The sequence below is a fragment of the Saccostrea cucullata genome, unplaced genomic scaffold (genome assembly GCF_032062105.1).
Source record: "Saccostrea cucullata isolate Sc308-1 unplaced genomic scaffold, CSIRO_AGI_Scuc_v1 ctg153, whole genome shotgun sequence".
In the NCBI taxonomy this organism is placed as follows: Eukaryota; Metazoa; Mollusca; class Bivalvia; order Ostreida; family Ostreidae; genus Saccostrea; species Saccostrea cuccullata.
The window spans coordinates 15,032-28,015 of NW_026927023.1; the positions used below are offsets into that span (position 1 = coordinate 15,032).

Sequence of the window (12,984 nt, forward strand, 5' to 3'; positions counted from 1 at the left end):
AGTCCAGGCTTTTTAATATCAATGACAGCTGCTTTATCAATAAAAATGGAATTCGTAAATTTACTTAGTACTTAGTCATTGGTCATTTGCAAAATTATTCTGTTAAAACACATTCTGATTGCACACACGGGTACTCTGAATGTGACATCAAAAGATGCTTGTGTTTCTGATTGACATATTGGGATAAAAATCTGTGTGGTTACGGCAATTTTTCCACGTTTTGGACCGGACATATCTTATAGAAAAGATATCATCTTTATTATTTTTTCCAGTGTTTTTACAAAAATTCAATGCAGTTTCTGATATTAAGATATTGGGATAAAACGCATTCATGTATAATTACAGTACTCTTTTTTCTCCACGTTATACCGGTACGCCTTTCCTTATGCCCTCATGAAACCCGTGATAATTTAAAACTATATGTGTAATTCGATAAACACATGGGAATTTAAGCATTATCGATGAAAATCGGACGGCTAAGCAAAATTATATTTACCAACATATTAGTTATTCTGGTAAATGTTAAAATTGAACTTGATAAGAGCTAACTGGTATTTTCCGTAAACGATTACATTTATATGCATTATTTTTTTCAGAATAAAAATGTGTGCAAAATTTGTGAAAATTCTTCAAAAATCTTAACAGATTTTTTGTTAAAAAAATGTTTTTGAGGAAGAAAAACAAAAGCACGTGTTATCTTTTTGTTCTTTTAAAACATGTTTTGGGGTGTGTAAAAATGCTGTTGTCTGATTGGACAGAAAAATAATTACGTGTACTAGATGTACATTTATAGCAACTTTCAGTTATCGTTCTTGACTTCCTTATTTCGAAATCGTCCGGACTTGTTTTGATTGACATTATCTGTATGGTTTTTGGAGACCAGGTCTTCCAACAATCTTTTGGAATTCCCATGGGTACCGATTGCGCTCCGTTATTAGCAGACCTATTTTTGTATTTATATGAAGCAGAATTTGTGCAAAATTTGTGAAATAAAGAAAACACTTGCTGTAGTCTTCAATTCAACATTTAGATATATCGACGATGTATTGTGAATTAAAAATGGTAATTTCCATTCCTATGTCAATATGATATATATTAGTGAGCTTGAGATAAAAGATACCCGAGAGTCTAACACATCTTTTTTATACTTGGATATGATACTTGAGAAAGACGTTAATGGTAATCTAACAACCAAGCTATAAACGTGATGACTAACTTCACTATCGTCAACTTCCCTTACGTATGCAGCAATATACCTTCATCACCTGCATACGGCGTTTATATATCTCAGTTGATTCGATACGCAAGAGCATACTGTACGTATGAACAATTTCTAAAACAAGATAAATCATTGACAAACAAGTTGATGAAACAAGAATATCAGCAGTCTCGTTTAAAGTCATCATTTCGTAAGTTCTATGATCGATACAATGACCTTGTCAGCAAATACAATTTATCATTCAGTCAACTGCTGACTGACTTTTCAAACTACTTGTTAGTCCATTATTCATACACTGAATTTACGACGGATATTTCCGTTATTTCCCTATCATGACAAGGAGCACACAGGGGATGCTCACTCCTCGATGGCACCTGATCCCACCTCTGATGTTTTAGAGGTCCGTGTTTGCTCTGTTCTTATTTTGTATTGTTCTATGGACTTTGATATTGAATAGTGTTCGTTATCTTCATATCCTTCACAAGCCCAAATAGACCTTGACATTCCAATCTTTCAAGAAACATAGGATAATAACATCAGTACGTACATATCTTCCTTACTAATCTAGTATACAACGGTTTTAATTTGTCACTTTAAATCCCTCTTTTGTGAATCTTAGAATGAAAATATAAAATCTATACGGTTAAAGTTATTCATTTTACTTCTTTGGACATGACTGGAGTTGTTATTTTTCAAGATTTTTATTAACAATAATTATTATTTGTATCATCTTTCCTCTAGTCGGACTCGTCAACAAATAATGTCCAAACAGTAAAATAGGAATTAAGTTAAAGGGAAAGGACCTAATATTACCTATTTGATTGGTTGATTATATGTTGTTTTACTTCCATTCGAGAATATTTCACTCATATAGTCACCATATACCAATGAAGGGCTTAAAGTTTTGACCTTGGCACTTACGGACATTAAGTAGTGAGGGATCTTTATCGTGCCAACGTCTACCGTGACACGGGGTCTAGGTTTTTAAGGTCTCATCCGAAGGACCCGCAACTTTCACTTGTAGGTGCCGAGCGCAAAGCGAAAAAACGGTTGCTTCCCTTTTAATCGACTTAGATCAGTCGAGTTTGAGATTCGAACTCACGACCTTCCCAAAACAGGGCGAGCTCTCTGCCGACTGAGCCTATTCATCTAAAAAAAAAACAAACAGAGAAAAGATCTTTGCTGTACCAAGAGGGTGCTTATCTTTGGCACGGAACACCATGTAAGGCTATATACATGTATACCTTCCTATGGATTCATTTTATTCAAAAAAAGTACATATAATCTCAAAAGGTTTCTGAAATGAATTTAATCCTTATTTTACCTTTAGTTCTTATTTTGTTATCGAAAGTTATGCCAAACTGTATTGACAGTTTCGCTTCATTTTGTCTATTTCGAATATGGGACATAGTGAGGATGTGTCCTGAGCCCTAGTTGGATAATCCGGCAATTGCAGCTTTTGTACATGTATTGTCCGCTCATAGATGCCAAAGATCTTTCAGTTTGCCAGTGTTTCTTTCAAACCAGTCATCAAAACACAAGCATGTACTTCCGTCCTCAGATAAGATTTTATTATAGCTTTATGTCAGCTATAATTGCAACTACTTGTCGCAGGAAATAGAAATAATACAAACATTGATGTTTTCTCGGGACTTGGCTCAAGGGACATTTACTTCCTTATAAATTTGCTATTTAAGTTTCATTCAAGGCAGGTCGGAGATGTGAAAGGAAAAACAATACACTCAAAGTTTGATTAACTCCTACAGAACATTTTAAGGATTTACTATAGTATCTAATTTGACATACCACAATGTTTCCAAACAGAAGATATAGAATTTTGCTAATGATTTTTGGAACTTGTTGTTTTGGTGGTCTATATGGTCAACCTCTTACTCAAAGTAGTGGAAAAGAAAAGAGTTTTTCGGACAATAATCCAGAGACCGCTCATTTGTATGAGGAGATCAGAAAACAGTCGATTCAACTCCTAAATGCAGAACATAAAGTCTCCATCATCTCTTCGGAAATGATGGGCATCTACAAAAAAGACGTAACAGATTTGATGAAAAAATTTACTGAATTATCCGAGGATGCTGAAGTCATTTCACAAAATTTGACTGAATATGGAAGAATTGTCGACAAAGCGGATAGTTCTCTTGGAGACTTTTATAAAACATTGAATGTGTTGTCTAGAAATGCCTCAGAGTTGTTGATACAATCTGAAAATCAGCAGAGGAAGGACAACTTTTTAGATGAGGAAATCAGGGGTTTGGAGAATCAAGCAATGAAGGCTAAAAACGAATCGCAAAATCTGCAAATACGCTTTGGTGAGCCTCCTTTTAAGGTGTTCAATGAAAATATAAATTCATATCACGCATGATTTTGTCTAAGAAAAACATTACCTTTAGGTATCAGTTGCCTGCTTTGTGTCTATCCTTCATTGATCATTTAATGTGGGTATTTCTATTCTACAAATGTTATTTTTGCATATTTCGTGGTAATCATATTCATATTTAATCATTTAAAATGATTTGCCTAGGTCTTAAATTGACAGATATCGGTTCAAGCTCAATGAGGATTTCCTGTAAATTTCTGTTTATATTTACATGGCATTTCTTTCAGTCCAAATCTAGTTCATACTTCAAACAATTGCTTTTAAAATGACCTTGAATCACGTTTATAGTTCCCTTGTCAGTAGTTATTCTGTATGCTCTTCTTACAAAACATTTCTAAAATACTTTTTTCCAAACCGAATGTTTAATACGGATCTAACCATAACAAGGGATACCCGGCAGGTATGACCGGTAGACTGAGGATGCTTATTTTTCCATGACATTTCTTCCAACTTATTATGTTTTAGTGGTCCAATTTTGCTCTGCTGACAGTTAACATTCGTATCTGTATAATTTCATTTCTAAGCATAACCACTTCTTTTTATATTTACACCAATAGCAAGCACGTACATCAAGGGGGCCTGCATTATTTTCCAGACACATTTTTCTATTGAAAATGTTTACATTTCTAATAACATTTGATATAATTATAAATTTAAAAATGTCAATATCTTATTGTGCACTTTTAAATTTTGAATATGAATAACTTATTGTGCACTTTTGATAATAATATAATTTCAGAAAGCATGAAAAGATATCCAGTTGGCTTCACCGTGTATCTAGGACAAGATGCTAACTACACCGACAAGAGCAGGCTAAATTTCGCTGAAGTAATATCTAATATTGGAGGGCACTTCAACAGAGAGGATGACGAGTTTAACTGTCCTACTTCCGGCATGTACTTGTTCTCTGCTACAATATGCTCCCAGATAGCTAGTCGCGCTCATGCCTCTATTGTACTTAATACGAATACTGTTTTATCGCGTTTGATTGCAGAGGATAAAAATACACATGATTGTGGTAGCATGGACGTTGTCTCAGAAATTCGTGTTGGAGACAAAATTTGGATGAGGTCAGAGAACTTTTCCATGTTTGATACCCAGACCTACTTTTCTGGAGTTCTGATTATGAAAACAATAGTATAATGGACTTTTAAGTTGTGTAGCAATTTGTTCTGGTCCCGTTATAAGTTTCTTTGAATTGACCATTCTCTTTGACGTCACTTCGACAGCCTTTCATTGAATTTCCTAGCGGGACGACTACATGCCGTTGAAGAGCTGCACATTTAAGAACATTCGCAACCTTGCATACTGATAATTTTCATCCTGACGTCACTTCGACAGCCTTTCATTGAATTTCCTAGCGGGACGACTACATGCCGTTGAAGAGCTGCACATTTAAGAACATTCGCAACCTTGCATATTGATAATTTTCATCCCCCCGTAAACGAAGTTTCGGGGGTATATTGTTTTTGTCATGTCCGTCCGTCTGTCTCTCTGTCTGTCTGTCCGCAAAAACTTTAACCTTGCCCATGACTTTTGATTTATTTGAGCTATGACTTTCATATTTCACATGTGTATTCCTTGTGACAAAACCTTTCTTTGAGTACCACCAACTTTGACCTTTTGACTTTGGAATTTGACCAACTTTTACACAAAAATTCTTAACTTTTAATTTGGCCATATATTTTGAACAGTAGATACCAGGACTTTTATACTTTTTCATATATATATTTTCTTGGAAAGACCTTTTTTTGGATACCAACAACTTTGACCTTTTGACCTTGGAGATTTTCGTTCTTATAAAGAAACTTTAACCTTGGTCATAACTTTTGAACGGTAAGGGCTAGGGCTTTCATACTTCACACAGTATGTAATTCTTGTGAGAAAATGCTTTATCGAATACCAAGAACTTTGACCCTTTGACCTTCACTTTGGAGATTGACCTACTTGTAAAATACAATCTTGACCATAATTTCTGAAGGAATAGGACTAGGGCTTTCATACTTCACATATTTTAATTTTTGTGACAAGACCTTTCATTTGATATCAAGAACCTTGATCCCTTGACCTTGGAGTTTGACCAACTTTTACACAAAAATTCTTAACTTTTACTTTGGTCATATCTTTTGAACAGTACATACCAGGAGTTTTATATTTCCTATATGTATTCTTTGTTAAAAGACCTTTCATTTGAACTTGATCTTGGAGATTTCCATACTTATGAAAACCTATAACATTAACCATAAGCTATGAAGAGTAAGGGCTAGGAATTTCATACTTCACATATGTAATCCTTGTGACAAGACCTTTTATTTGATATCAAGAACCTTGACCCTTTAACTTTGGAGTTTGACCTACTTTTAAAATACAACCTTGACCATAATTTTTGAAGGGTTAGAGCCAGGGCTTTCATACTTCGCATATTAAATTTTGTGACACGACCTTTCATTTAATATCAAGAACATTGACCCTTTGATCTTGACCTTGGAGTTTGACCCAATTTTACACTAACAATCTAAACTTTTATTTTGGCCCTTATTTTTAAACGGTAATTACAAAGAATTTTTTATTTCAAATTTTATTTCAAATATCTTTTACCCTGTGGGGATCCGGGTTAGAATAGGTCCTCAGTACCCCCTTGCTTGTCGTAAAAGGCGACTAAATGGGGCGGTCCTTCGGATGAGACCGTATAAACCGAGGCCCCGTGTCGCAGCAGGTGTGGCACGATAAAGATCCCTCCCTGCTCAAAGGCCCTGAGTGCCGAGCATAGGCCTAAATTTGCAGCCCTTCACCGGCAATGGTGACGTCTCCATATCAGTGAAGTATTCTGGAGAGGGACGTTGAACAGTATACAATCAATCAATCAATCAAATATCTTTTTTTATGGCAAGGCCTTTCATTTGAAATCAACAATTTTTACCTTGGAGATTTCTGTACTTACGAAAAATCGTTAACGTTGGCTATAACTTTTGAACGGTAAGAGCTAGGGCTTTCATACTTCACATATGTTATCCTTGTGAGAAGACTTTTCATTGGATATCAACATTTTAAACCATTTGGAGTTTAGCCTACTTTTTACAAACTTTAACCTTGGCCATAACTTTAGAACGGTAAGGGCCAGCGCTTTCATACTTCCCATTTGTAATGTTTGAGACAAGGCCTATTTTTAGAAACCAACAACCTTGACCCTTTGATCTTGACCCCAGAGTTTGTCCTACCTTTAAAAACCTTACCTTCTTTATACCCTTTGAACAGGTGCTGCTAAGGTTTTATATTTCACATTTGTATTTCTTGTGAAAAGGCCTTACTTTAGGTATCAACGTATTTGATCTTCATTTGAGAAAGCTTAACCTTCGATTTGTTGCCACACGGGGGCATCTCTGTTTTACAAACACGTCTTGTTCAAGATACTTTTAATTCATAATTGAAAGTGCTATCAGATGTTCGTAGACAACAGAGCAGCGTGCATTACTAATATTAAAAGTATCAGGAAAATAGCTATTTAATAAATATGTTCGAATTTTTAATGTCAGGGTAACTATTTTACATTAGAAGTACAATAAAGAAAATGCCTAAATAAAGATACATGAGGAGTTATTGCCCTTGGTAACATTTATTAAATAATGAAAAATTGATTAAATGTAGAAATTATACATTTTCACAATTCGTTTATCCGAAAATTATTTGCATTACACTAATTGAAAAGCAATCATACAAAAGATATTTTTATATTGGGTATGAAGTTAAATTAATAACAGTTTTTGCAAAAACCTGTGACATCACAGAAGAGTGGAAGGCATTGATGGTCGTACACAACCCTAAACCCTTAATACAAGCAGCTAATATAGGAAGATTACGCGTCTTAACTGTACAACTTTTTTATCCTATATTTCATCGGAAAATTAAATTTTTAGATCTTATCCTCAATAGAAAATACCATAATACAAGGAATTAATAATATCAAAATTTCAAAATTTTATTGAATTTCTGATTACCAATATAATAATTAACAGAAATCCCATCGATTTTATATCTTTGTCATTGTAACAATGAAGGGAGTTCATCGTTAATTTTTTTTTTATACTGATACATTTTAAAAAATAAGATACTTGCCTGTCCCTTTCTAAATAAAAAAAAAGAACTTTTATCGTAGAATTTGAACTTACTACAAGTTGCTTTCCTTTTGTATTAAAAGTCTTTCTTGAAAATAAACCATCTCGTCTTTATAAAAGGTGTACAATAATTCGCAGTTTATTGTACTGAATGGTACTTTCTCGGTTAACTTATGTTCAGTACTGAATAACAGTTATTCCTCCACCAACTTTAAAGGTTTGACTGAATGTCTAACAAAGTGTTGACAGTTTCTGCAAGTGAATTTATATATAATTTTTTTCAATGCTTAAAAATGAATGAAAACAGTGTAAAATAACTTTATTTTCTTTAAGCTTTGATGTATTATACATTTTTACCTTCGATTGTTTGTTAGTGAGACTTAGTTTCACATCAGATTGTAGAGTCTTTACTTACACTGTGAAAAACATTTAATAAAATGTTGTTTTTTTGTCTCATTATTATTTATTTATTAGGTCACCTGAGTAACTCAGGTGACCTATTGCTATCCGTTTTCGTCCGTCGTGCGTCGTGTGTTAACATTTGAACATTTTCAGCTTCTTCTCTGAAACCACTGAACCAATTTCAACCAAATTTGGTATACAGCATTTATGGGTGAAGGGGAACAAAAATTGCTCATTTTATGGTCCCCGCCACCCTGGTCCCTGAGGGGTGGGGCAAAAACCACCAAAATATTGTTATCTTTAAAAATCTTCTTTACTCCTGGACATCAAGCAGGCAAACTGTTGGCATGAATGTAATGAGCATTGAGTCCTCTACCAAAATTGTGAAATTCATGGCCCCAGGTCCAGGGGTTCTAGTGCTAGGGCGGGGCTATATACATGTAGATTATATAGTGAAAATGCATTATTTCTTTGAAAATCTTCTTCTCTGCTCCTGATTATTAAATAAACTAACTAAGTACATAGCTATGATGAGCTAGAATGCCTCTTCCAGATTTGTGAATTTTATGGCCCCAGAGTCAGGGGTTCTGGTGTTAGGGCGGGGCTCTATTGATTATATAGTGAAAATGCATTTATTCTTTGAAAATCTTCTTCTCTGCTTCTGGGATTAAATAAACTAACTAGGCACATAGTTATGATGAGCAAGAGTGCCTTTTCCAAAATTGTGAATTTTATGGCCCCAGGGTCAGGGGTTCTGGTGTTACGGTGGGGCTCTATTGATTATATAGTGAAAATGCATTTATTCTTTCAAAATCTTCTTCCCTGCTTCTGAGTATTAAATAAACTAACTAAGCACATCGCTATGATAATCAAGAGTGCCTTTTCCAAAATTGTGAATTTTATGGCCCAAGGGTCAGGGGTTCTGGTGTTAGGGCGGGGCTCTATTGATTATATAGTGAAAATGCATTTATTCTTTGAAAATCTTCTTCTCTGCTTCTGAGTATTAAATAAACTAACTAAGCACATCGCTATGATGAGCTAGAATGCCTCTTTTAAAATTATGAATTTTATGGCCCCAGGATCAGAGGTTCTGGTGTTAGGGCGGGGCTCTATTGATTGTATAGTGAAAATGCATTTATTCTTTGAAAATCTTCTTCTCTGCTTCTGGGTATTAAATAAACGAACTAAGTACATAGTTATGATGAGCAAGAGTGCCTCTTCCAAAATTGTGAATTTTATGGCCCCAGGGTCAGGGGTTCTGGTGTTAGGGCGGGGCTCTATTGATAAAATAGTAAAAATACATTAATTTTTTGAAAATATTTTCCTTTGCTTCTGGTTTTATGATGAAGAAAGGTGCATCTAGCAAAGTGGGTTTTTTATGCCCCCTGGGTCTGAGTAGTCTGCAAATAAATTAATGCTTTGAAATCTGCTCTTTGGTATTAATCAACCATTTTATGATAAAATTTTTGAAATATAATAAACTAACTAAGGACACAGTTATGATGACCAAGAGTGCCTTTTCCGAAATTGTGAATTTTATAGCCCCAGGGTCAGGGTTCTGGTGTTAGGGCGGGGCTCTATTGATTATATAGTGAAAATGCATTTATTCTTTGAAAATCTTCTTCCCTGCTTCTGAGTATTAAATAAACTAACTAAGCACATCGCTATGATGATCAAGAGTGCCTTTTCCAAAATTGTGAATTTTATGGCCCAAGGGTCAGGGATTCTGGTGTTAAGGCAGGGCTCTATTGATTATATAGTAAAAATGCATTTATTCTTTGAAAATCTTCTTCTCTGCTTCTGGGTATTAAATAAACTAACTAAGTACATAGTTATGATGAGCGAGAGTGCCTCCTGTAAAATTGTGAATTTTATGGCCCCAGGGTCAGGGGTTCTGGTGTTAGGGCGGGGCTCTATTGATCATATGGTGAAAATGCATTTATTCTTTGAAAATCTTCTTCTCTGCTTCTGAGTATTAAATAAATCAAGCACATTTTATGCCTCTTTTAAAAAAATTTTTTGAAATATAATGAAAAAACTTTGAAAATCTTCTTCTCTGCTTCTGGGTATTAAATAAGAACTAAGTACATAGTTATGATGAGCAAGAGTGCCTTTTCCAAAATTGTGAATTTTATGGCCCCAGGGTCAGGGGTTCTGGTGTTAGGGCGGGGCTCTATAAAATAGTAAAAATACATTAATTTTTTGAAAATATATGATGAAAATGCAAATTTATTCTTTGCAAATAAATTAATGCTTTGAAATCTGCTCTTTGTATTAATCAACCATTTTATGATAAAATTTTTAAATATAATAAACTAACTAAGGACACAGTTATGATGAGCAAGAGTGCCTTTTCCGAAATTGTGAATTTTATAGCCCCAGGGTCAGGGTTCTGGTGTTAGGGCGGGGCTCTATTGATTATATAGTGAAAATGCATTTATTCTTTGAAAATCTTCTTCCCTGCTTCTGAGTATTAAATAAACTAACTAAAAACATCGTTATGATGAGCAAGAGTGCCTTTTCCAAAATTGTGAATTTTATGGCCCCAGGATCAGAGGTTCTGGTGTTAGGGCGGGGCTCTATTGATTATATAGTGAAAATGCATTTATTTTTTGAAAATCTTCTTCTCTGCTTCTGGGTATTAAATAAACTAACTAAGTACATAGTTATGATGAGCAAGAGTGCCTCTTCCAAAATTGTGAATTTTATGGCCCCAGGGTCAGGGGTTCTGATGTTAGGGCGGGGCTCTATTGATTATATAGTAAAAATACATTAATTTTTTGAAAATATTTTCCTTTGCTTCTGGTTTTATGATGAAGAAAGGTGCATCTAGCAAAGTGGGTTTTTTATGCCCCCTGGGTCAGAAGGGGGGGGGGGGGAGTACATAGTCTGCAAATAAATTAATGCTTTGAAATCTGCTCTTTGGTATTAATCAACAATTTTATGATAAAATTTGCAAATTTTTTTTAAATATGTGGCCCCTGGGTCAGTGGTTCCTTTGGGGTGAGGTGCACAACTGGGTATAAAGTGGAAGTGCATTTTCTCTTTGTTACTCTGATCTACCTCTGGGTATTAAGTAAATAGAGTAAGCATGCCAAGTTAATAATTATGATAAGCAATGGTGCCTCTTTCAACATTGTGAATTTCTTCGCCACTGGTTTAAAACACGAACCAAATTTAATTGTTTGAAAGTTGTTGCACAATACTCAGGTGACCTATAATACCCGTGGGCCTCTTGTCATTTACAGGTCTGTCTGTTCATTACAAGTACTTTTGTATTAGAAAATAAATATACTTGCATCATTCTCTTATTTTACTAACCCAATACAAATACATTATTTACAATGGTTAATGACAAAGGGGAATAATTTGTTTCACTAACATATCTACTGCCCCCCTTTCACCTGACTCTGATGTCATAGATTTCATAAATTTGGAAAAGGCATTCTAGCGCATTATAACCACACCCTTACTTTGTTAACACAATGCCCAAGAGATTTTCAAAGAAGTAATGCATTTTCACCATATAATCGATTAATGACATTCCTCCCTAACACCAAAACCCCTTACCGTGTATCGTGAAATTAAGAATTTTAAAAGAGACACCCTTCTTGATCATTTTTATATAATTATGTTTTTATTTTCTTCAACCTAATACCAAGGAGCAGAGGATAAGATCTTCAAAGCATTAATTCAATTTCATTTATAGATCTTCCCTTTCGGTGAACCCCGGACCATGGGGTCACACATTTTACAAATTGGGATGAGGCACCCTTGCTCATCATAACTAAGAGGTCTTCATTTATTTAGTCGGCTTAATACCCAAGAGCATTGAAAGAAGAACATTGTTAAAGAAATGATGTATTTTCACTATTCAATCAACAGAGAAACGTCTTTAAACTAGAATCCCTTACCCATGGGTCATTTTAGAAAAAGAAACTCTTCCTCATCATAGCTATACTATATATAATTGTTTCCTTTCAACCTACGGACAAAGAATAATTATGAATTTATAAGAAATAATTTTACACGATACATTCAACAAAGCACCACCCTAATACCAGAACTTCTGACCCTAGGACCATGAAATTAACAATTTTGGTAGAGGGCTCAATACTCATATGCATTATAATCATTTAGATAAACTGACTTTCCTTCATGATTTGAACATTTTTGAATCTACACTATCAAAACGATTTCACAGTTTCATATTTTCTAGCACAGTAGTTCTTAAGCAAAATTTTAAAAGAAAGACCTACATGTAAGCCCACGAAGGGTCAAAATATGCCTTGTAAAATGGTCAAAATTAAAATGAAGTTTTGACCAAATATTTTGTGCTTAAAAGATAGTCTAGGTATTCTAGTTTATCAAAGTGGAAAAAATCTCGGAGTTCCGTACTTGTACACCTGAGATCTACAGCCCCAAACTCATAGAGATACAGGAATTTGCTTGATTTTTCACATTTTTCGTGATGAAATGGTCAAATTTTATATAAAGCACATGCAGGCAAGGCCCCAATTAATTTAGGGTTCAGTTTAAAACTAACATCAAGAGGTTTCTATTTTTGAAGAAAAAAATGTGGGGCAGATGTGTACTCATACCTTAAAAAGAACTTTCCAAAAAATCCGAATTTCCTCAATTTCAACCCTTTTGCCCATTGTAAATTATATCGTTTAGATTTTGTTAGAAAATTGCACATTTTTCATAAAACGTATCATACTACGATTTTTTAGTTGATCACTAACACTTTAGTAAGTGTTTAGGTCCATTATTTAAATTATTGACGTTTTTTTGGGGGGGGCAGTTTACTGTAATTAGTTGAATCCCACACTAGAGGTAAACATTTGGAACTTTTCTTT

At 34.5% G+C, this 12,984-nt stretch overlaps 1 protein-coding gene across 1 annotated transcript; it reads left to right on the forward strand.

The window, feature by feature from the left end:
- Window positions 1-2,893: 2,893 nt before the first annotated feature.
- Window positions 2,894-6,189, forward strand: LOC134273289 (uncharacterized). Its single transcript, XM_062755480.1, has 2 exons — window positions 2,894-3,543; window positions 4,351-6,189. Exons 1-2 carry the CDS (start codon window positions 3,030-3,032, stop codon window positions 4,752-4,754), a joined length of 918 nt encoding a protein of 305 aa, XP_062611464.1. The 5' UTR covers window positions 2,894-3,029; the 3' UTR covers window positions 4,755-6,189.
- Window positions 6,190-12,984: the final 6,795 nt, after the last annotated feature.

Bases quoted from the DNA above. Each gene is read 5' to 3' on its own strand.
- LOC134273289 (XM_062755480.1), top strand. From the start codon at position 3,030: ATGTTTCCAAACAGAAGATATAGAATTTTGCTAATGATTTTTGGAACT. The intron at 3,544-4,350 runs GTGAGCCTCCTT...ATATAATTTCAG, and splicing joins AAATCTGCAAATACGCTTTG to AAAGCATGAAAAGATATCCA.